Source organism: Octopus sinensis, linkage group LG3, assembly GCF_006345805.1.
Source record: "Octopus sinensis linkage group LG3, ASM634580v1, whole genome shotgun sequence".
Lineage (NCBI taxonomy): Eukaryota > Metazoa > Mollusca > Cephalopoda > Octopoda > Octopodidae > Octopus > Octopus sinensis.
The window spans coordinates 10,538,063-10,554,705 of NC_042999.1; the positions used below are offsets into that span (position 1 = coordinate 10,538,063).

Consider the following 16,643-nt stretch of genomic DNA (forward strand, 5'->3'; position numbering starts at 1 on the left):
AGCAACACTGGGGTCGATGTAATCAACTTACGAATCCCCCAAAATTGCTGGCCTTGTGCCAAAATTGGAAACCGTTAATATTGTTGTTGTTATTTTTTCCAGATAAGAAGAGAATGGATATTTTCCCAGAAATCTCAGTAAGTCCAGACTTTCCTTTCTTCGTCCTCTTCCATCCACCACAAATAAGAGAACCATGGACTTTTCCCAATGGAAGAAACTAGAATGTTCTTGAATTAAAATGTTTTAAGAGATGGAATGGCAGGTTTTTCACAAAACCACTTTTATAAAACCCTTCCTCTAACTTGTGTTTCTCTTTCTCTGTTGGTGTTGATATAACTAGCGCCATCTAAGTTGGGTCAGCATGAAAAAAAAAATGTAAAAAAAAAGAGCAAAAACAATGGTTTGTGGAGAGGGGGAGGGGGGACGTGATTTTGGTAATTCTGCTACAAACCTAATTCAATGCCACAACCTGAGAATTACTAAAGAATTTCTTCAATGTTGCTGCTTTATTTCTTTTTTTTTGTTTTGCTTGTTGCGAAAGCCCTGTAAGAGATGGAATCGGTTGATTTGAATTTAAGGGCCGGACAGCTTATCATTGTGCTTATAAAAATTAATTTAAACTAATAAAATTTTCCACCCATAGAATAAAGTTAATTAGGCTCACATCTAATCCCCAACAAGGGCTGGGTACTGGATTTGTGTGGCCTCTTCGGCTGAAATTTTAAAGCAGATATCTTGTTTATAATGGTGAAATTATCTAAACAGTATTTTGGTTGACGACCAAATATAATTGAGATATTCTGGGTCATAACAAAATATTTAACCCTTTTTTTTTTTCTTTTTATCGTGAGTGAAAAGAAAATATTTAATATAATTCTTTTAATTTTTATTTTAGTACCAACTTGTAAATATTTATCTGCAGAGGCTTCTTCAGTGGAGGCCACCAATAAAACAGTCCATAACTGGAAGTCCCTCCAGCCAACCTTTGGTATGTAAACAATAAAATCTTATACAGATATATGTAAACAGAGATATTGCTTTTAAAGGAGAATTTGTTTTTTCTAATTTCACAAAGTTAAGATTTTGAGTTTGACAATTATAAAAAATGAATCACAATTAAAAGAAATTAAATTATATACAATTTGTTTTTTTTGTCAACTGTGCTGCAAAATCAAACTTTTGTGAGATTTTATAAATAACAGAATGTTTTTCTTTTAAGATCTTTCACTTCAACAGAGCAGCCGAAGAAAGTTTAAAATGGCAACTGTCTGATTCCTGATTACTTAGTCTTCGTTAGCTAAGTCTTGAAACAAGAATAGTCTTCGTAGCTCGTTTTTATTTATGATTGCTACAAAATATAATTGTTGATTAATTATGTGATTGAGCTTTAAGATAATGTCGAATGTTACAGTCTTTCACTTGCAGGGGTCACTTTCATCTCCTGTTTAATAATGAAGCAGATAGAAGAGAAAGTGGTTTTAAAATAGACGACCCCAAACTATAGACTTTATTCTTAATTACAATATGTTCCAATAAAACTATATAAAACAATAGATTATGTGCTTCGTTATATATCCAAAAAGGCTTTGGTGATGTCTAATTTTAATTGGGATATGCATCCTTTTGGGTGTATATGAATGATTTGAACAAGTGAATTGTTGGCTGATGTTGACCAACCTCAGCAACGTTGGAATAGATCTTTGGTAAAGAAGTTTCCTCAGCAAACACACAAACTACTTCTGGTTGTTCTCCATTCAGGTAGGACTAAACTACAAACCCCAAAACATTGGTTCGCAGTTTCGTTCCGTCTCTGTTCACTTTGATAGGACTAAAATGAGACGTTGAGATATTTCAGGACTAAAATGAGACGTTGAGATATTTCTTTCACAAATCTAATTTCAAGATTTCTGTTTCTCTTTTCTCTCAGATTCAGGAGGTTGGTCATTTTGCTTGTCGCTATCCTTGGTTAGATCTTCTTCCACCATTTCAAGGGATCAAATCTTACAGGACTGCCTGTCATTACTTCCGTTCACCTTCTGCGACCCCTGTTCAGCCTTTCATTTGTCCTTGCTACTTTTGTAATGAAGACTTATTAAAACTTCAGGTAAGTTAGTTTCTTTATTATTCTGTTCAACAGATTTACATCAACATTTCCTATAAATTCTAGAAAGCAAATTACCATTTTAATGCTAAATTGATCAATTTGGTAGGTTCTTAGAAAGCAAAATTATTTACCAGAAACAAAGCAAAAAAAATGAATGAATTGGGTTCTTTTTTCCCCTGATTGCAACAACTCAACTAATATTGATTGATTAAAACAATTACGTCTTAGTAAATCACCTGCATCACTATTTTGATGTCCACTTTTCCATGCTGGCATGAGTCGGACAGGATTTTCTATGGCCGGATTCTCTTCGCGTCCTCAACTCTTTCCTCTTTCTACCCAAGGGAATATTTCTCCATGGCCTGACATGTTTTTCACAGAAGACTGCAAACAAACTTTATTGCTTATTTGACAGTGATGATAGTTTCAAATCCTCATCTATTGCAAAGCTACACACACACACACACACACACACACACACACACACGTTTTTCCTATCATTCAGAAGAGTGGATACTTGAAATATAAAAAAAAAACATTTCCTTTCGTTTTTTACTCATTTACTAAGTATTAACCTAATACACACTGTTTGTTCTTTTTTAACTTGTCTTTGTATTATACTTTTGCACTGTGTATATATTATATATATACATCTTCATATATATATATATAATGTACTGTCCCATGATACTAAGATCAACAAAAAAAGGACTCCATCTGATTTGTTGTTTGTGCCTGATGAATATGTTTGAGATATTTCTCAACATATGAAGCTATTAGTAGCACATAAAGACATGTATTGTGTCTATTAAGTAATTATATATATGTGTGTGTGTGTGTGTGTGTGAATAAAAGAAGGGTAAAAATACTGCTTGCCAAAGATGAAAGCTTCAAAAACCACCAATCCTACGATAAATACACACACGAGCAACAACGCAATGAATATCTTAAAAAATAGGCCTACCTTCAGGATGGGATAGGACGGCAGTGAATACCCACCCCAATGTCAATTGATTTCATGCTGTGTATGAGAAACCATGCTTTGCAATCATCAGTTGGCAAGAGTATTTAACATCTATTTCTAAAATATTTATTATGTCAACTCATGTGAGTTTCTAACTTTAAATGTCCTGCTCTGTTTAAAGAGAAAACTATCCTAAACAATTTACTTTTTTACTGTTTACCCTTCTTTATATAAATATATATATATATATATATATATATATATATAGTCAATTTGAGGACATGCACCTCTTATAGGGATGGTCCCATCCAAGTTACACTGGTTTAATATACATTATACTTTGAAGAGTATTTACTCTTCAGTAAATATATTATAAATATCCTATATTATTAAGAATGTCTCAACCAATCAACATGTGACTTCGTTAATGTCCTTCCACCCTCATCATATTTCACTCAAAATCTTCAAAATGCTTACTTATTATTATTATTACCTCTGCCTTAGCGAAGGCGGAGGTATAGTTTCCAGTTGTGTTTGTTTGTCCATGGACAAGATATCTCAAGAACCACTGGATGGATTCAGATGAAACATTGAGATGTTTTGCCTCGGGACTGACACAAACTAATTAGATTTTGGGATTGATTCAGTACCGGAGAAGGATTCTGGATTATTTTTCTGTTTTTTTTTTACTTAATTTTTGAGAGCGGTTGGATTCATTCTTAATATTCTCGTTTGTGAGAGCAGTCGAGTTTATTTCAGATATTCTCATTTTAAAAATCATCTCTGGCTAATCATTGAGAGGACGTTGGTGTTATGTTGGTGGAGGTTTGCGTTCTCTGAGTGTTCTTGTTGTATATGTTTTCTAATTTGTATTGAGTTTGAATAGAAACAATCGTAGGCAATGTTAATTGATAAATAAATTTTCTCCATTAAATCTCTCCATTTTCTTACTTAATAATATATATATCATCATCATCATCGTTTAACGTCCGTTTTCCATGCTAGCATGGGTTGGACGGTTCAACCGGGGTCTGGGAAGCCAGGAGGCTGCACCAGGCTCCAATCTTGATCTGGCAGTGTTTCTACAGCTGGATGCCCTTCCTAACACCAACCACTCCATGAGTGTAGTGGGTGCTTTTTACGTGCCACCGGCACAGGGGCCAGATGTGGCTGGCAAATGGCCACAATCGGTTGGTGCTTTTATGTGCCACTGGCACTGGTATCACAACTACAATTTCCATTGATTTTTGATCGATATATATATATATCTTCTTTTGGTCTGTTGGTCCCTCTGAGTAGCACATCAGGTTGTCATTGAATACCAATTATCTGTCTCTGGCCAACCAGTATGCTTCTTCCCACGTAATGTTCAGTCTGCATAGGTCTTCTCTGTAGGTACTAACTCCATGTCTTCCTCAACCGGCCCCTTTTTCTTTTATCTTCCAGCAGCATCTAAGCCCATGCCTGTTTTGGCAAGCCTCTCCTCGCGCACTCTTAGTATGTGTCCTGCCATTCTCATTCGTCGTTCACTTACGATTGCATGCAGGGGCCTTACTTTATAAGTTGTTCTTAGGATCTTTCTGGTATGCTTCTTACATTCTTCCATCTAGCAAATCCACTTACAGGGCTTTGGTTGGCCCAGGGTTATAATTATTTACTTTGCATTTCTTTTCAGTCTCTTCTCTGTTCTCCATGTGCGAAAGAGATTTTATTTCAAACTGTTGAGATTGCCATCCAATCAAGTGAGACTGCAAACGACGGTACTCCTCAACAGTCGGCCATCATTACGTTTCCATGGCAACTTTCCTTGGATCTTCTTTGTAAAGCCAGCATTGATGTTTGCGATGCAGTTGATTCGATTCTCTCTGATCATCCTCAGATCTTACCTGATTTTTGTGCCAGCATGCTTGATTCTCATCCTGAACAGGTAAGTCTCTCTCTTAACACTGACCTCTCTTTATACTTCCAACAACTGCAGCCGCCAGTCGGCCATCGGATTCTTTTCTAATCCAGTCTTAGGTTTTCTATGTATGCTTGACATGTGGCGATTTTTGTTTTGTTTACACAAACAACAAACTCAAATACACTTTCAGTTATGATTATGAAGTCATTTTGATGCTTATAACATTTTTTTATCAAAATTATTTCAACAAAGTTTTGAAATATTAGAAATGGGTGATTAGGAAAACGTCATCAGATATGGAGGATCATCGTCATCATTTAATGTCTGTTGTCCATGCAGGCATGGGTTGGATGGTTTGACCAAGGCTGCACCAGGATCCAGTCTGATTTGGCATGGTTTCTACAGCTTGATGCCCTTCCTAACACCACACCACTCCGAGAGTGTAATGGGTGTTTTTATGTGCCACCAGCAAGGGTGCCATTTGCATGACACCAGTGTCTGCCACAACTGCAATTTTGCTCGGCTTGATGGGTCTTCTTCTCAAGCACAACATAGCACCAAAGGTCTTGGTCATTGCCTCCATGAGACCCAAAACTTAAAAGGAACTCAGCCACTCTGAGAGGCCCAACACTCAAAAAGAACTTAACCATTTTGCCTCCTTGAGGCCAAAAGCTCAGAAAGTGCTCTTCATGTGCCAGTTTCATGACACAGCATCAGTCATGACTACAATTTTACTTGGCTTCACGGGTCTCCTCAAGCATACAATCCTTCATTACAGTCTGCCTTTCACTCTCAGAGAGGCCCTTTGTTGCCAACAGAAGTCGGAGTTCTCTGAACTTTGCCTAGCCTAATCTTATTCTCACAGCAACACTCTCGGAGCATCCGCTACTAACTTGGTCACCAAGATAACGAAAGCTATCTACTACCTCTAGCTTACACCCCCTAACAGTTGATGGAGTCTATTTTCTGCACATTTTCAGCATTTATTGTACCTGTGCATCTTCCACATACAAAAGCTATTTTCCCCTTTAACCTTCCTCTGATATTGCTGCATCTCTCATGTGTCCATAGTTAACGCTGGGTACATCTTATGGAGTTTCTACCTATGCCTTTTCTACAGATCAAGCAGGGCCATCTACCTGCAGGGATTTGTGATTTGTCTGCTTTCCTACTTACTAAGACTTTGGGTTTTGCTAGATCAACTCTAAGGCCCTTCGATTCTAGACCTTGCTTCTATACCTGGAGGATGTATATATTAAGGGGAATATAAATCTTCATCCTTAAACAATTGAAACAAACTGAATGATATAAGTTGGGGTATGTTGTTGGGTGTAAGGTTAAATTGTTAGGGTACCTCATGAGCAGTGCATGTTATTGACACATGATATACCATCTCATGACCCAAACATCATTCAGTGAGTAAGATTAGACATGTTGAAATAGAGGCCCCTGGATGGCGTAGTCCATAATTATAAACATTGGAAGGGCTGTGGAATTGAGTTGTTATTTATTATCTGAGTTGTACTGAGTTGAAATCCTGCCATGGGAAAAGTTCTTTCAATAAAGCAGCATTCTCACTCAGTGGCAGCAGATTTTTTTTACATTTATGCTAAGAAAAAAAAACAAAAAACAAAAAGCAAACCTACCAGTGATAAACAGTGCATCTATGAAGAATTGTGATTTGAAATGGATTAACTCTTGTAGTGAATCGTTGCAGCCAGCAGTTTGGCAAGTTCTGCCTTCTGTCCCTTAAAACTATGGTTTTAGGTTGATAAAACAAACATAGTTTATTGATTTGAACATTTGGTTTATTGATTTTGTTGTAAATAATGTGAGAGCAGATGGATTTCGTCTGTTAATCCTTTGCTTATCATATTACATGAATACTCCAGCTGAAAAAGAAAGGAGGGTGGGCCATTTGTGGATATTTTTGAATTCATCATCATTTAACATTTGTTACCTCTGCTAGCATGGATTGGATACTAAGACAGGAGCTGGCCATTCTCCATGTCAGTTTTGGCAGGTTTTCTACGGCTGGATGGCCTTCCAAATGCCAACCACCATTGTACAGGTGCTTCCATGTGGCGCCCATGGGCCCACAAGATTAGAAATGCTCAGCTGACAAGGGATGCAGAGGACAGCCATGTCTGGCCCAGCATCTGAAGAACCTTTCTCACCACTTCATCCCATGTCCCCCTCAAGCTTCACCTTCTCACTCCTAAAATACTTGGTCAGTTTTTACACTTTTTATGATTTTAACTTTTACATAACTCAACTGTTTGTATTTTCAGTGGAAATATTTAATGGAAAAATTTCAAACGCTCATAAGTGAAGATAGCACAGAACATAACCGCTATTACCCCATATTCCAAGGTGAGTTTTTCTTTTATTAAACTGTCGTTTGTTTTAAAAGGTTTTGTTATTATACACTAGATTGTGACTAAGGCATCTGCCAGTTTTAGCAGCAGTTCCAAATTGCATCACAAACAAATGTACACCAAGTAGAATCCAGATGCTGTTTCTTCTGAAGATGGGCCTTTGTGCCTGAAATATGAAGATTTTATAAAACTCTCTGCATTGTCAGAAGCTTTCTATTTTCTCACATTCTTATATATATATTGATATTTAGCAGAAGTAACAGTGACTCCAGAATGTTAATATATTTGGTAGTTGTGTTGTTTTTTATGAACCGATTGAATTCCTGTAGACTTTCCACCGAAGGATTTTTTTGTCATTTAGCTTCATGCATCAGCAAGTCACATGACTTGTTTTTTGCAATTAAACATTACTTATTCTATTTTTATATGGAATTTTATAAAGTGAGTTTTCACTTCTAGTAAGTTTTCTATCTAATTTTGTTTTATAATGTGTGTTGCAATGTTGTGCCACAGCTCCCCCTTGTAAGTGTATGGTGAGTGTTATACTGGTGTGTCCAGTATAACAGTTAGAGTCTTCAAGTTTGCAACTTTCAGTTTTGATAGTCAAATTTATAAATCACATTGGACATTCACAGTTTATTCTCAGGCTTCTTAAATATTTGTGGTGTGTTGTTGATGAGGAGGATTTTGATTTAGATGTCTTTGTTACACACAACCATCAACTTTAATAATATACAACACCAAAATCCTCCTTATCAACAACACACCACAAGTATTTAAGTCGGAGAACAAACTGTAGATGTCCAATGTAATTGACTGTAAAACTGAAAAGTACAAATTTAAGGACTCTGTTACATTGGGTCGATCAGTATAACACTGTCACATAAGCTCACCATGCACTTGCATCATGGAGGTGTTGTACAACATTACACCACACATTATAGAACAAGATTAGATAGGAGAGTACTAGAGGTGAAAAATTCATAAAATTCCATACAAAAATAGATTACTATGGAAACCATGTTCATTTTGTAAAACAATGCCAAAGTTAAGTAACACACGTTAAAAGAAATTAACATGTGGTTACTGACATAAAAATATCCTAATTGTCAAAATTTGACCATGATACAAACCAACGCTTTTGACTTCCGTGGCATAATGCTTAGAATCAATAAACCTTTGGAAGCAATGTCTACTGAAATTCAACCAGTTTATAAGAAACAAGACAAACATCAAATAGATTCAGTTTGTGATAATGTGGTAAATGTCAAATATGGATTTAGGAACTTTACTGATCCAAACCAGCTGTAAAAATAACCAAAATAAAAATGATTAAAACTTTTAAATAGTTGTTCCCCACATGTATATATATATATGTGGAAGTACAATGGCCCAGTGGTTAGGGCAGTGGACTCGGGGTTTCAATTCCAAGACCAGGCATTTCACCACAATTTTCTCTCACTCTTTGTCTCTGTTGTACCTGTATTTCAAAGGGCCAGCCTTGTCATGCTGAATCTCCCTGAGAACTACGTTAAGGGTACATGTGTCTGTGGAGTCCTCAGCCACTTGCACGTTTATTTCACGAGCAGGCTGTTCCGTTGATCGGATCAAATGGAACCCTTGTTGTCATAACCGACGGAGTGCCACATGATTTATGTGTGTGTGTGTGTGTTTGTTTGTGTGATACACAAATTTAAAAGGTTTGGCTGTGTTATATATATATTTTTTGCTCTTATTTTTCAAAGATATGCTTACAGAAATGGTAAAGAAGCTGAAGACATCGGATGTTTTGCATTTAGTTCCTGCTAATGGAAGCCTTTCTTATTTTTTACCATATCTTAACCAATGCTGCATTAAGGACCAGCTTGTCTCACTTGAAAAAATTATTGTAGAAAGGGGCCAAAGTTTGACTTTGTATGATTAAATTCTTTGTTAAAGAAATTTTGGAGTTTCTCCCAGTTAAAAGAAAGAAATCTACTATTCTTCAAGAAATCTTACTCATTCAGTCATGAACAGTTTGTTAATGAAGACAAGAGCTTCAGTTCTAATGAATTTCTAAAACGAACAGAAAAGAGATTTGATTCTTTTCTAATTTTGTTAAAATATCAGGGAGTTTTGTTTTAAACATAAAATGTTTAAACATTAAATGTCATGGCAGAATTTGTTTAAAGAGCTGCACTGATTTGCTTTTTTTATATCGGTCTCACATACACACCAGAATTTACAATGGAATCAAACCAAAACATGACAACTTAAATTCCTAAATAAATTTCATGGCCATTATTTTTTCTGCCTTGAGGAAAAGATTAAAGTGTTAGGGTGACTGATTCCAAGTCTAGCACCTGTATATTTTGTGAATCGACCATCAACATCTAATTAAGAGCAGCAGTTTGTGCAATATCTGCCATAATGTTAACATCAACAGAAGTTCTTTGACAGTCTCTCTCTTTATTTATATTTTGTCATGGGACTTGTTTGAGAAATTTCTCTGCTACAGAAAACATTCCACAGTATTGATTGTTCAAAGAAGAAATAAACAATCGAAGAGAAAAAGTTTGCATCTTGTCCATTTGAATCAACAGAAGAGGCTAGCAACTTACTTCTCTGCTGATTGACTTTCTTAACACATCATCTGCCGAGAGAACGTGCTGTCTCTCAACATGCTACCACAAACCTAATACAATGCAATTTTATTTATTTGTATGTTGCTCTATGGACAAACCTCAACATCAGACATAATCTATTCACTTTATAATCACCATTAAATTCGATAGTAATTGTTAAACAATGTTTTTAACCAAATTTGTAATTGAGAATAAATTCACATATTTTTTAGTTTTGTTTTGTTTTAAATAATTTTTTTAAAGTATAAACTTTATGTCCACGTGTGACAAGACCTAACAAGTTTCACAATCAACAAGTTCTTCTTTCAAGGATATTTTTCTTTTTTTCATCATTACAACTATTGTTATAATGATGAAATGGATCCGGATGCTGTGTCGGTTGCCTGTTGTGCAAGAATCCATTCTACATTAAAGTTATTGTGGATAAATCTGCAGGTAAGTTCATCATAGTTTACCAGCTGGAATAAAGCCTCAAGTTTTAGATATTTCCCATCCACTGAATATGATAAATCCTGATAATGGTTGCCTGTAACCGATGCTAAATGATGGAATATCTCAAGACTCTACAATTGGTATTTTGATTGTTCAGATCCTGCCAAAATTATTTTTCTATCTTCCAAGATTACTAAAACAATTCCCAGCCAACAACTGCAGGAATGAGTTGGATAACATAAAGGACTCTTCTCTGAACCCCTTGCAGATGGGAAGTGGCACTGGCCACATCAAAACGCTGTGTGGGAGCAGTATGATGTCTCACTCGGTGCAGCACTGTGTTGTCAAATATGCCACACTGTGAAGAGCCTGTAGATACCCAATGGTTTAATACTAGTACACAGCACAGACTGTCAGTACTAAGTCTGTGAGCAAGGGGTTATAATAGGTTTTGAATCAAAGTTCTGCTGGAAAGCACAATTCATGACCTGTTCTTAATTTTTGTTTAAAGCTGTTTTGCTTCAATTACTCTTGGAGAGACAATACATTACAGCCATTGCTTTCCTTGAGAAGACTCAGGGCTTATCTATTTAAGACTTCCAAAGGTCAGGGTTGACAATGAATTTATAGCTGGACAATTCTTTTCCAAGCCTGGAAAAAGTCATTTCATAAAAGCAAACAGTTTCCCTGCTGCACAGCAGGCCCCTGCGGAATGTAAAGAGCAGAATAAAAGTACTCACAGAATAGTCTTGTCCAAGACTAACAATCCCTTCCCTGGAAACATGACGGGCAAAAACTGATCTTGGTGAGACTTGAACTTAGAACATAAAGAACCAGAACAAAGGCCTTAGTTTTTGCCAATTTGCCTCTGAAAGGACTTTTAACTGGATCCTATAAAGGAGCTGTTGTGGTAGCAGACCACAAAACACGGTTGAAATTCCTCAGATACTGACTGCTGGGAAAGACTTGCTGACAATCCAGAAAGAGGGATGACAAAGCGGAGAGACGCTTGACAGTGTAACGAAGGATCAAATGGGCTTGCAGCCCAATCCAAGGTAAAATTGCAATGAAAAAGCATGGGAAATCATGATCTCGGACCATGGGGGGGAGAATAAAGGATCAAATAGGGACGGAAAAAAACAAAGTGGACAATGAGAAAGGAATGGTAGATGAGGAGTTCAGCTGCTGCGGAAAGGTGTTTGCTAGTTACATTGGGCTGAGAATCCACCAAAGGAAGGTGTGTCAGAAGAAAGTAATTCAACAACGTGGGTTGATAAACCATAAGACGTGTGGCCAGAATCTCCTGGAAAATAACCATAGCGAGGTTTATTCCACAGTTGAATTGGAACAGTCAAAAAGACTGATAGGCGTGAAGAGGACAAAGATTAAGTGGCCGAAAGCAAATGACGCAGCGAGTTATAAAAAAATTCGACAACAAGGTAGCAAGAATGACCACCAAATTCAAAGGCGACGACGAACAAAAGCTCGAACACTTGGCTAATACAATCTACCAGGAAGGAGAGAAAAGATTTGGACTGGAAACAGCAGGGAAGGTAGAATCAACGGCAAAGAGCGGACCATTGAGGAGAGAAAGATGGATCGCAAAGATTCGAGAAAAGAAGCAAAAACTCAGAACCAGATGGAGGGATGCAAAGGAGGAGGAAAGAGAAGGGCTAAAGCAGCTATATGAAGAGATAAAAAAGGGGGCATTGAGACCAGCAAAGAAAACAAAGAAGAAAGGAGAGAGAAAAGAACTATCGTAGCTTTGTGAAACATTTATTTACTGAAAGTAAAAGCGGAAAATTGGATTGCACGAAAGAAGAGCTCAAACAACATCTGAAAGAGACACACAGCGACTCTGACAGAAATGAAGTTCTCCCAGAAATGCACGGACTGAAGAAACCACCTGAACCAAGAGTACCGTTTGATGAAATGGATGAGTTCATAAGAAAAGCAAGAGCAAAAAGTTCACCAGGGAAAGATGGAGTGAGCTTCAAGGTATATAAATATTGCCCGAAATTACGATTGCAGCTGTTTGCACTGATAAGAGAAATGTGGAAGAAGAAAGATGTAGCAGAGTGAAGGTGTATAGCCGAAGGTATCTTTCTACCTAAAGAAAAAGAGGCAAAAACACTAGGCCAATTTAGACCAATTTCACTATTAAATACTGACGGGAAAATCATGTTTGGAATAATTGCTAGACGAATTATAAGATTCGTACAACATAACGGGTACGTTAATGAAGCAATCTAAAAAGCAGGAATCCCTGGGTGCATAAAACACGCATTTGCCACCTGTGCAAAATAACTGAAGAAAAACCTGTTTATTGTTTGGCTAGATCTTGCCAATGTTTATGGATCTGTTCCGCACGCAATAATAAAAACAGCAATGAACTTCTTTTGGATTCCAAAAGATGTTCAACGAATGCTCATGTCGAACTACGACAACCTGAGGATGAGATTTACAGCAGGAAAGTGCACAACGGAGTGGCAACGGCTTGAAATAGGGATTGCAGCCGGATGCACGATATCAGTCATCTTATTTGTGCTAGTCATGGAAATGTTACTTAGATCTACAAACTGTGAGAAAGCTGTTACAAAGACACCATTAAGGGCTTTTATGGACGACGTTACTGTATTATCAGAAAGTAGAGAAGCAGCAGAGGGAACGTTAGAGCGGTTGGACGAACTGATAGGATGGGCAAGAATGAAATTCAAAGCCAAAATATCTCGAAGCGTGGCTCTCGTGAAAGGAAGGCAAGAAGAAGTGAAATTCAGGATAGGAAGTGAAGACATACCAACAGTGAAAGAACAACCAGTAAAGAGTCTCGGCAGATGGTATAGAGATTTATTAAATGATAAGAAGCAAGGGAAAGAAACATGAGTTAGTAGAACAAGGATTAAAGGCAATTGACAGAACAACGCTGCCGGGAAAATTCAAATGTTGGATACTGCAATTTGGGCTGTACCTAAGAATAATGTGGCCATTGCAAATGTAAGAAATAGCCTCGAGTAAAGTAGAAAGGATGGAACAAAGATGCAGTGTGTTTATCAGAAAATGGCTTGGTCTGCCGAAACCACTGAATACAACTGCACTATATGGAAAACCTGTGCTGCAACTACCAATAACATCAATCGCCGAAGAATATAAGGCAAGAAAGGCAAGGACAGTAATGATGCTAAGGTATTCAAAAGATCAGAGCATCCGGGAAAACCCTCCAAAGGTACGAACAGGGAGGAAATGGAAGGTGGAAGAGGTAGTAAACAGGGCGATCGGAAAACTAAGGCAAGCAGATATAGTCGGAGTGACGCAAGAAGCTAGAACCGGCCTAGTGTCGCAAAACTTCAGGCCATTTTGCAAGAGCAGTGTAAAAGAGATGAAAGAGGCAGTGGTATACGAAGTGAGAAAGGAGGAAGAAGAAAGGCAGTCAACAGGGACAGCACCTGAGATGGGAGGAATATGTGATCAACCGTAGAATATCATGGAAGGAACTTTGGGCTTGGGAACAAGCAAGAATAGCCTTCCTGATCAAGTCTACCTTCGATGTTCTACCCTCACCGGCGAATTTAGTCCGGTGGAACATAAAAACAACCGATGAATGTAGATGCGGAGAGAAAGCGATGGTTAGACATGTTCTGTCAGGTTGCAGACTAGCACTTGAAAGATATACATGGAGGCATAATCAAGTCCTCAGCGTCATAATTGCAGCACTCAAGGAGAAGATCAAAAGGTACAATAGGGGAGAGTACCCAAAAGTAGAAAAGCGCAGGAAAGTATACTTCCACAAGGAGGGAAAAGGTTATAAAACCAGGCCTACAAATAAAATATACGAGATAGACGAAAGATGGAAGGGATACTGGGAGCTGGTCATGGATTTGGAAAGACTAATATTTCCACTCATAAAAATGACAAAAAGACCAGAATTAGTCCTATGGGACAGAGAACGGAGAATAGGAATTTTGCTAGAACTGACAGTGCCATGGGAAGAGAACATCGGCAATGCAGAGAAACGAAAGAAGAGGTATGAAAAACTAATCAGAGAGTGCAGAGAACAGGGATGGAATGTCGAATATTATCACCTGGCAGTGGGGGCTAGAGGCCTCATTGAAAGAAAAATGACAAAGTTATTCAAAAGAAGATTTGTTTCTTCTAGCTCAGAGCTGAAAAACTAATAAGGAGAGTCCAGGAGGCAGTCGAAAAAGCCAGCTTCTATATATGGCTGAGGAGGGATGACCAAAAATGGCTTGAAAATCATAACATGCTGGCAGGAAAATAACATCACTAGGTGAGACAAGCTGACACTGAATTAGCTTCGCTGAAGACTATGCGCTTTCATTGGTCAGTTAAAGTTGAGACAGTGTCATGTGACAACTTGCTGGGGCTGCCTGCTGGAGCCTAGCAGCAGGTTTTAAAGGGAAATTTGGCAAGTCAGTCAGTCACCCGCTGACACTCGATGCTACACCGAAGAGGCCAGGGAACAGAAGAAAGAAGACATGCACCCAACACCAGAGCTGAAGACACCTCCAAAAGGAGGGAACCCCGCCACATCAAAACGGTAGAGGAGTAGGGGCTGAAACCGAATGTGGTTTCTCCTGATGATGTCTTGAGCTAACTGGATCATATCAAGGAGCTGTTGTGGTAGCAGACTACGAAACACGGTTGAAATTCCTCAAACTCTTTCTCTGTTCTACATTCCTCTAAAATCAATGTGTGTGTTGGAATGCACATAGACAGAATGGTAATCCAGTTTGATAATGTTTTATCTGCAACTTGACAAAGTGATTCTCTTCAACAAACATTCAATTTGTTTACAATGGAATAAATAATTCAAAGTTACATATCCTCAAATCACTCAACCGTTTTTCAACTTTAATGGAATCTCTGATATTCTACAGAATCCATTATATAAAGTCACTCAATCAATTCTTTACTTGATTTTGTTTCAAAATAATTTCCATTTGTTCTTTTATAATTTCTTTTTTACACAAAATTTTTCCAATTCTTTTGATAAAGCAGTGGTTATTATTATTATTATTAAACTTCCTATCTTGCTAAATTGATAAGGTGTGGGATTGCAGGAACATTGAAGGTTTGTGTTCCATCATCAAACAAACGGAGAATCTAACAAGATAATAGATTAAATTATAGACAATGTCTTAACTTCAACCCTGGGGTCCAGTTTCTGATTTCATGCTGTGTATGACATCAGCTGTGCAACAATCCATTCCACATTAACCTGCAAAGATCCCATAAAGTCTTCATGGTTATCTTATAAGATTTACAAGTGTGACCATTACAGTTTTTGTTGTTTTCCATCGTCACAACAACAAACTGGTTGTGGTCAATGAGAGATTGTGAACAATTATATTCCAGAAGCAACCATCTTTAGTATTTAGCTGTTTTCCTTACCTCAGTCTTTCTTTCAAATACATGAATCTTTGACATTTCTATTTTAAAGCATTGCATGGCCAAAAGGTTAAGAAATTTGCTTTGCAACTGTGAGTTCTTAGAAATGGTCCTATTGCATGGCATCTTGGACAAATGTAATTTTTCTAGAGCCTTGGATCAACCCATTTCCTTGCAGTGGACTATAGATGCCTGTCAGAGGGGTTGTACCTGGAATTCAAAAGGTATAGCCTGACAATTACTCTAAGGGCAAATGTATCTGTGGGATTTTCAAACACTCATATATTTTCAGTTGGATCTTCATTTCTTTCTGAAATGCTCATGACAAAATGATTTGAACATGTTTTTTTTTTTATGATTTACAAAAGAAGTATTAGAGATATCTCAACAAATCCTGTTTCGATCTGACGTTTGCAAGTAGACAAGTGAGATGGTTTAGGAGATAAAGGACTGGAAAACCAGCTCACGGACAACAAGTTCCAGTTTTAGAGCAGATCTTTGGGTTTTGACTTGGAATAGTTTATTCCATTGTCCCAGTTCAAAGGAGCTGCAATAAATGACTGATGGGGGAAAAAATATATTTGCAATCATGTGACTGGGTTGAGCAGAAGCTCCTAAAAGATGTCCTTCAGGCTTTTATAGAAGTTGTATTTTGTTTTTCTTTTTATAAATTACTTTAGGAAAGGTACATGACCGAGTGGTTAAGGTGTTGAGCAAAACACTTCATTTTATGTTACTCCAGTTCACTCAGCTGTGAATTCCAGCAATAGCTGGGAAGTTAACCCTGTGAGGGGCTGGCACCCCATCCAGTGGGGCGTGTTCAGATCTCATT

The 16,643-nt window shown here is 37.5% G+C and overlaps 1 protein-coding gene across 2 annotated transcripts in view; it reads left to right on the plus strand.

Moving 5' to 3' along the window:
- The window catches only part of LOC115209399 (Hermansky-Pudlak syndrome 3 protein), a 66,812-nt gene extending 56,628 nt beyond the window's left edge, over window positions 1-10,184 (plus strand). For both annotated transcript variants that reach the window (XM_029777792.2, XM_029777793.2), the window contains 6 exons: window positions 103-137; window positions 896-988; window positions 1,928-2,104; window positions 4,744-4,995; window positions 7,263-7,344; window positions 9,095-10,184. In XM_029777792.2, coding sequence (XP_029633652.1) covers window positions 103-137; window positions 896-988; window positions 1,928-2,104; window positions 4,744-4,995; window positions 7,263-7,344; window positions 9,095-9,273 — 818 coding nt within the window. In that variant the 3' untranslated portion in view covers window positions 9,274-10,184. The remainder of the gene's footprint in view (window positions 1-102; window positions 138-895; window positions 989-1,927; window positions 2,105-4,743; window positions 4,996-7,262; window positions 7,345-9,094) is intronic.
- The last annotated feature ends 6,459 nt before the right edge of the window (window positions 10,185-16,643 follow it).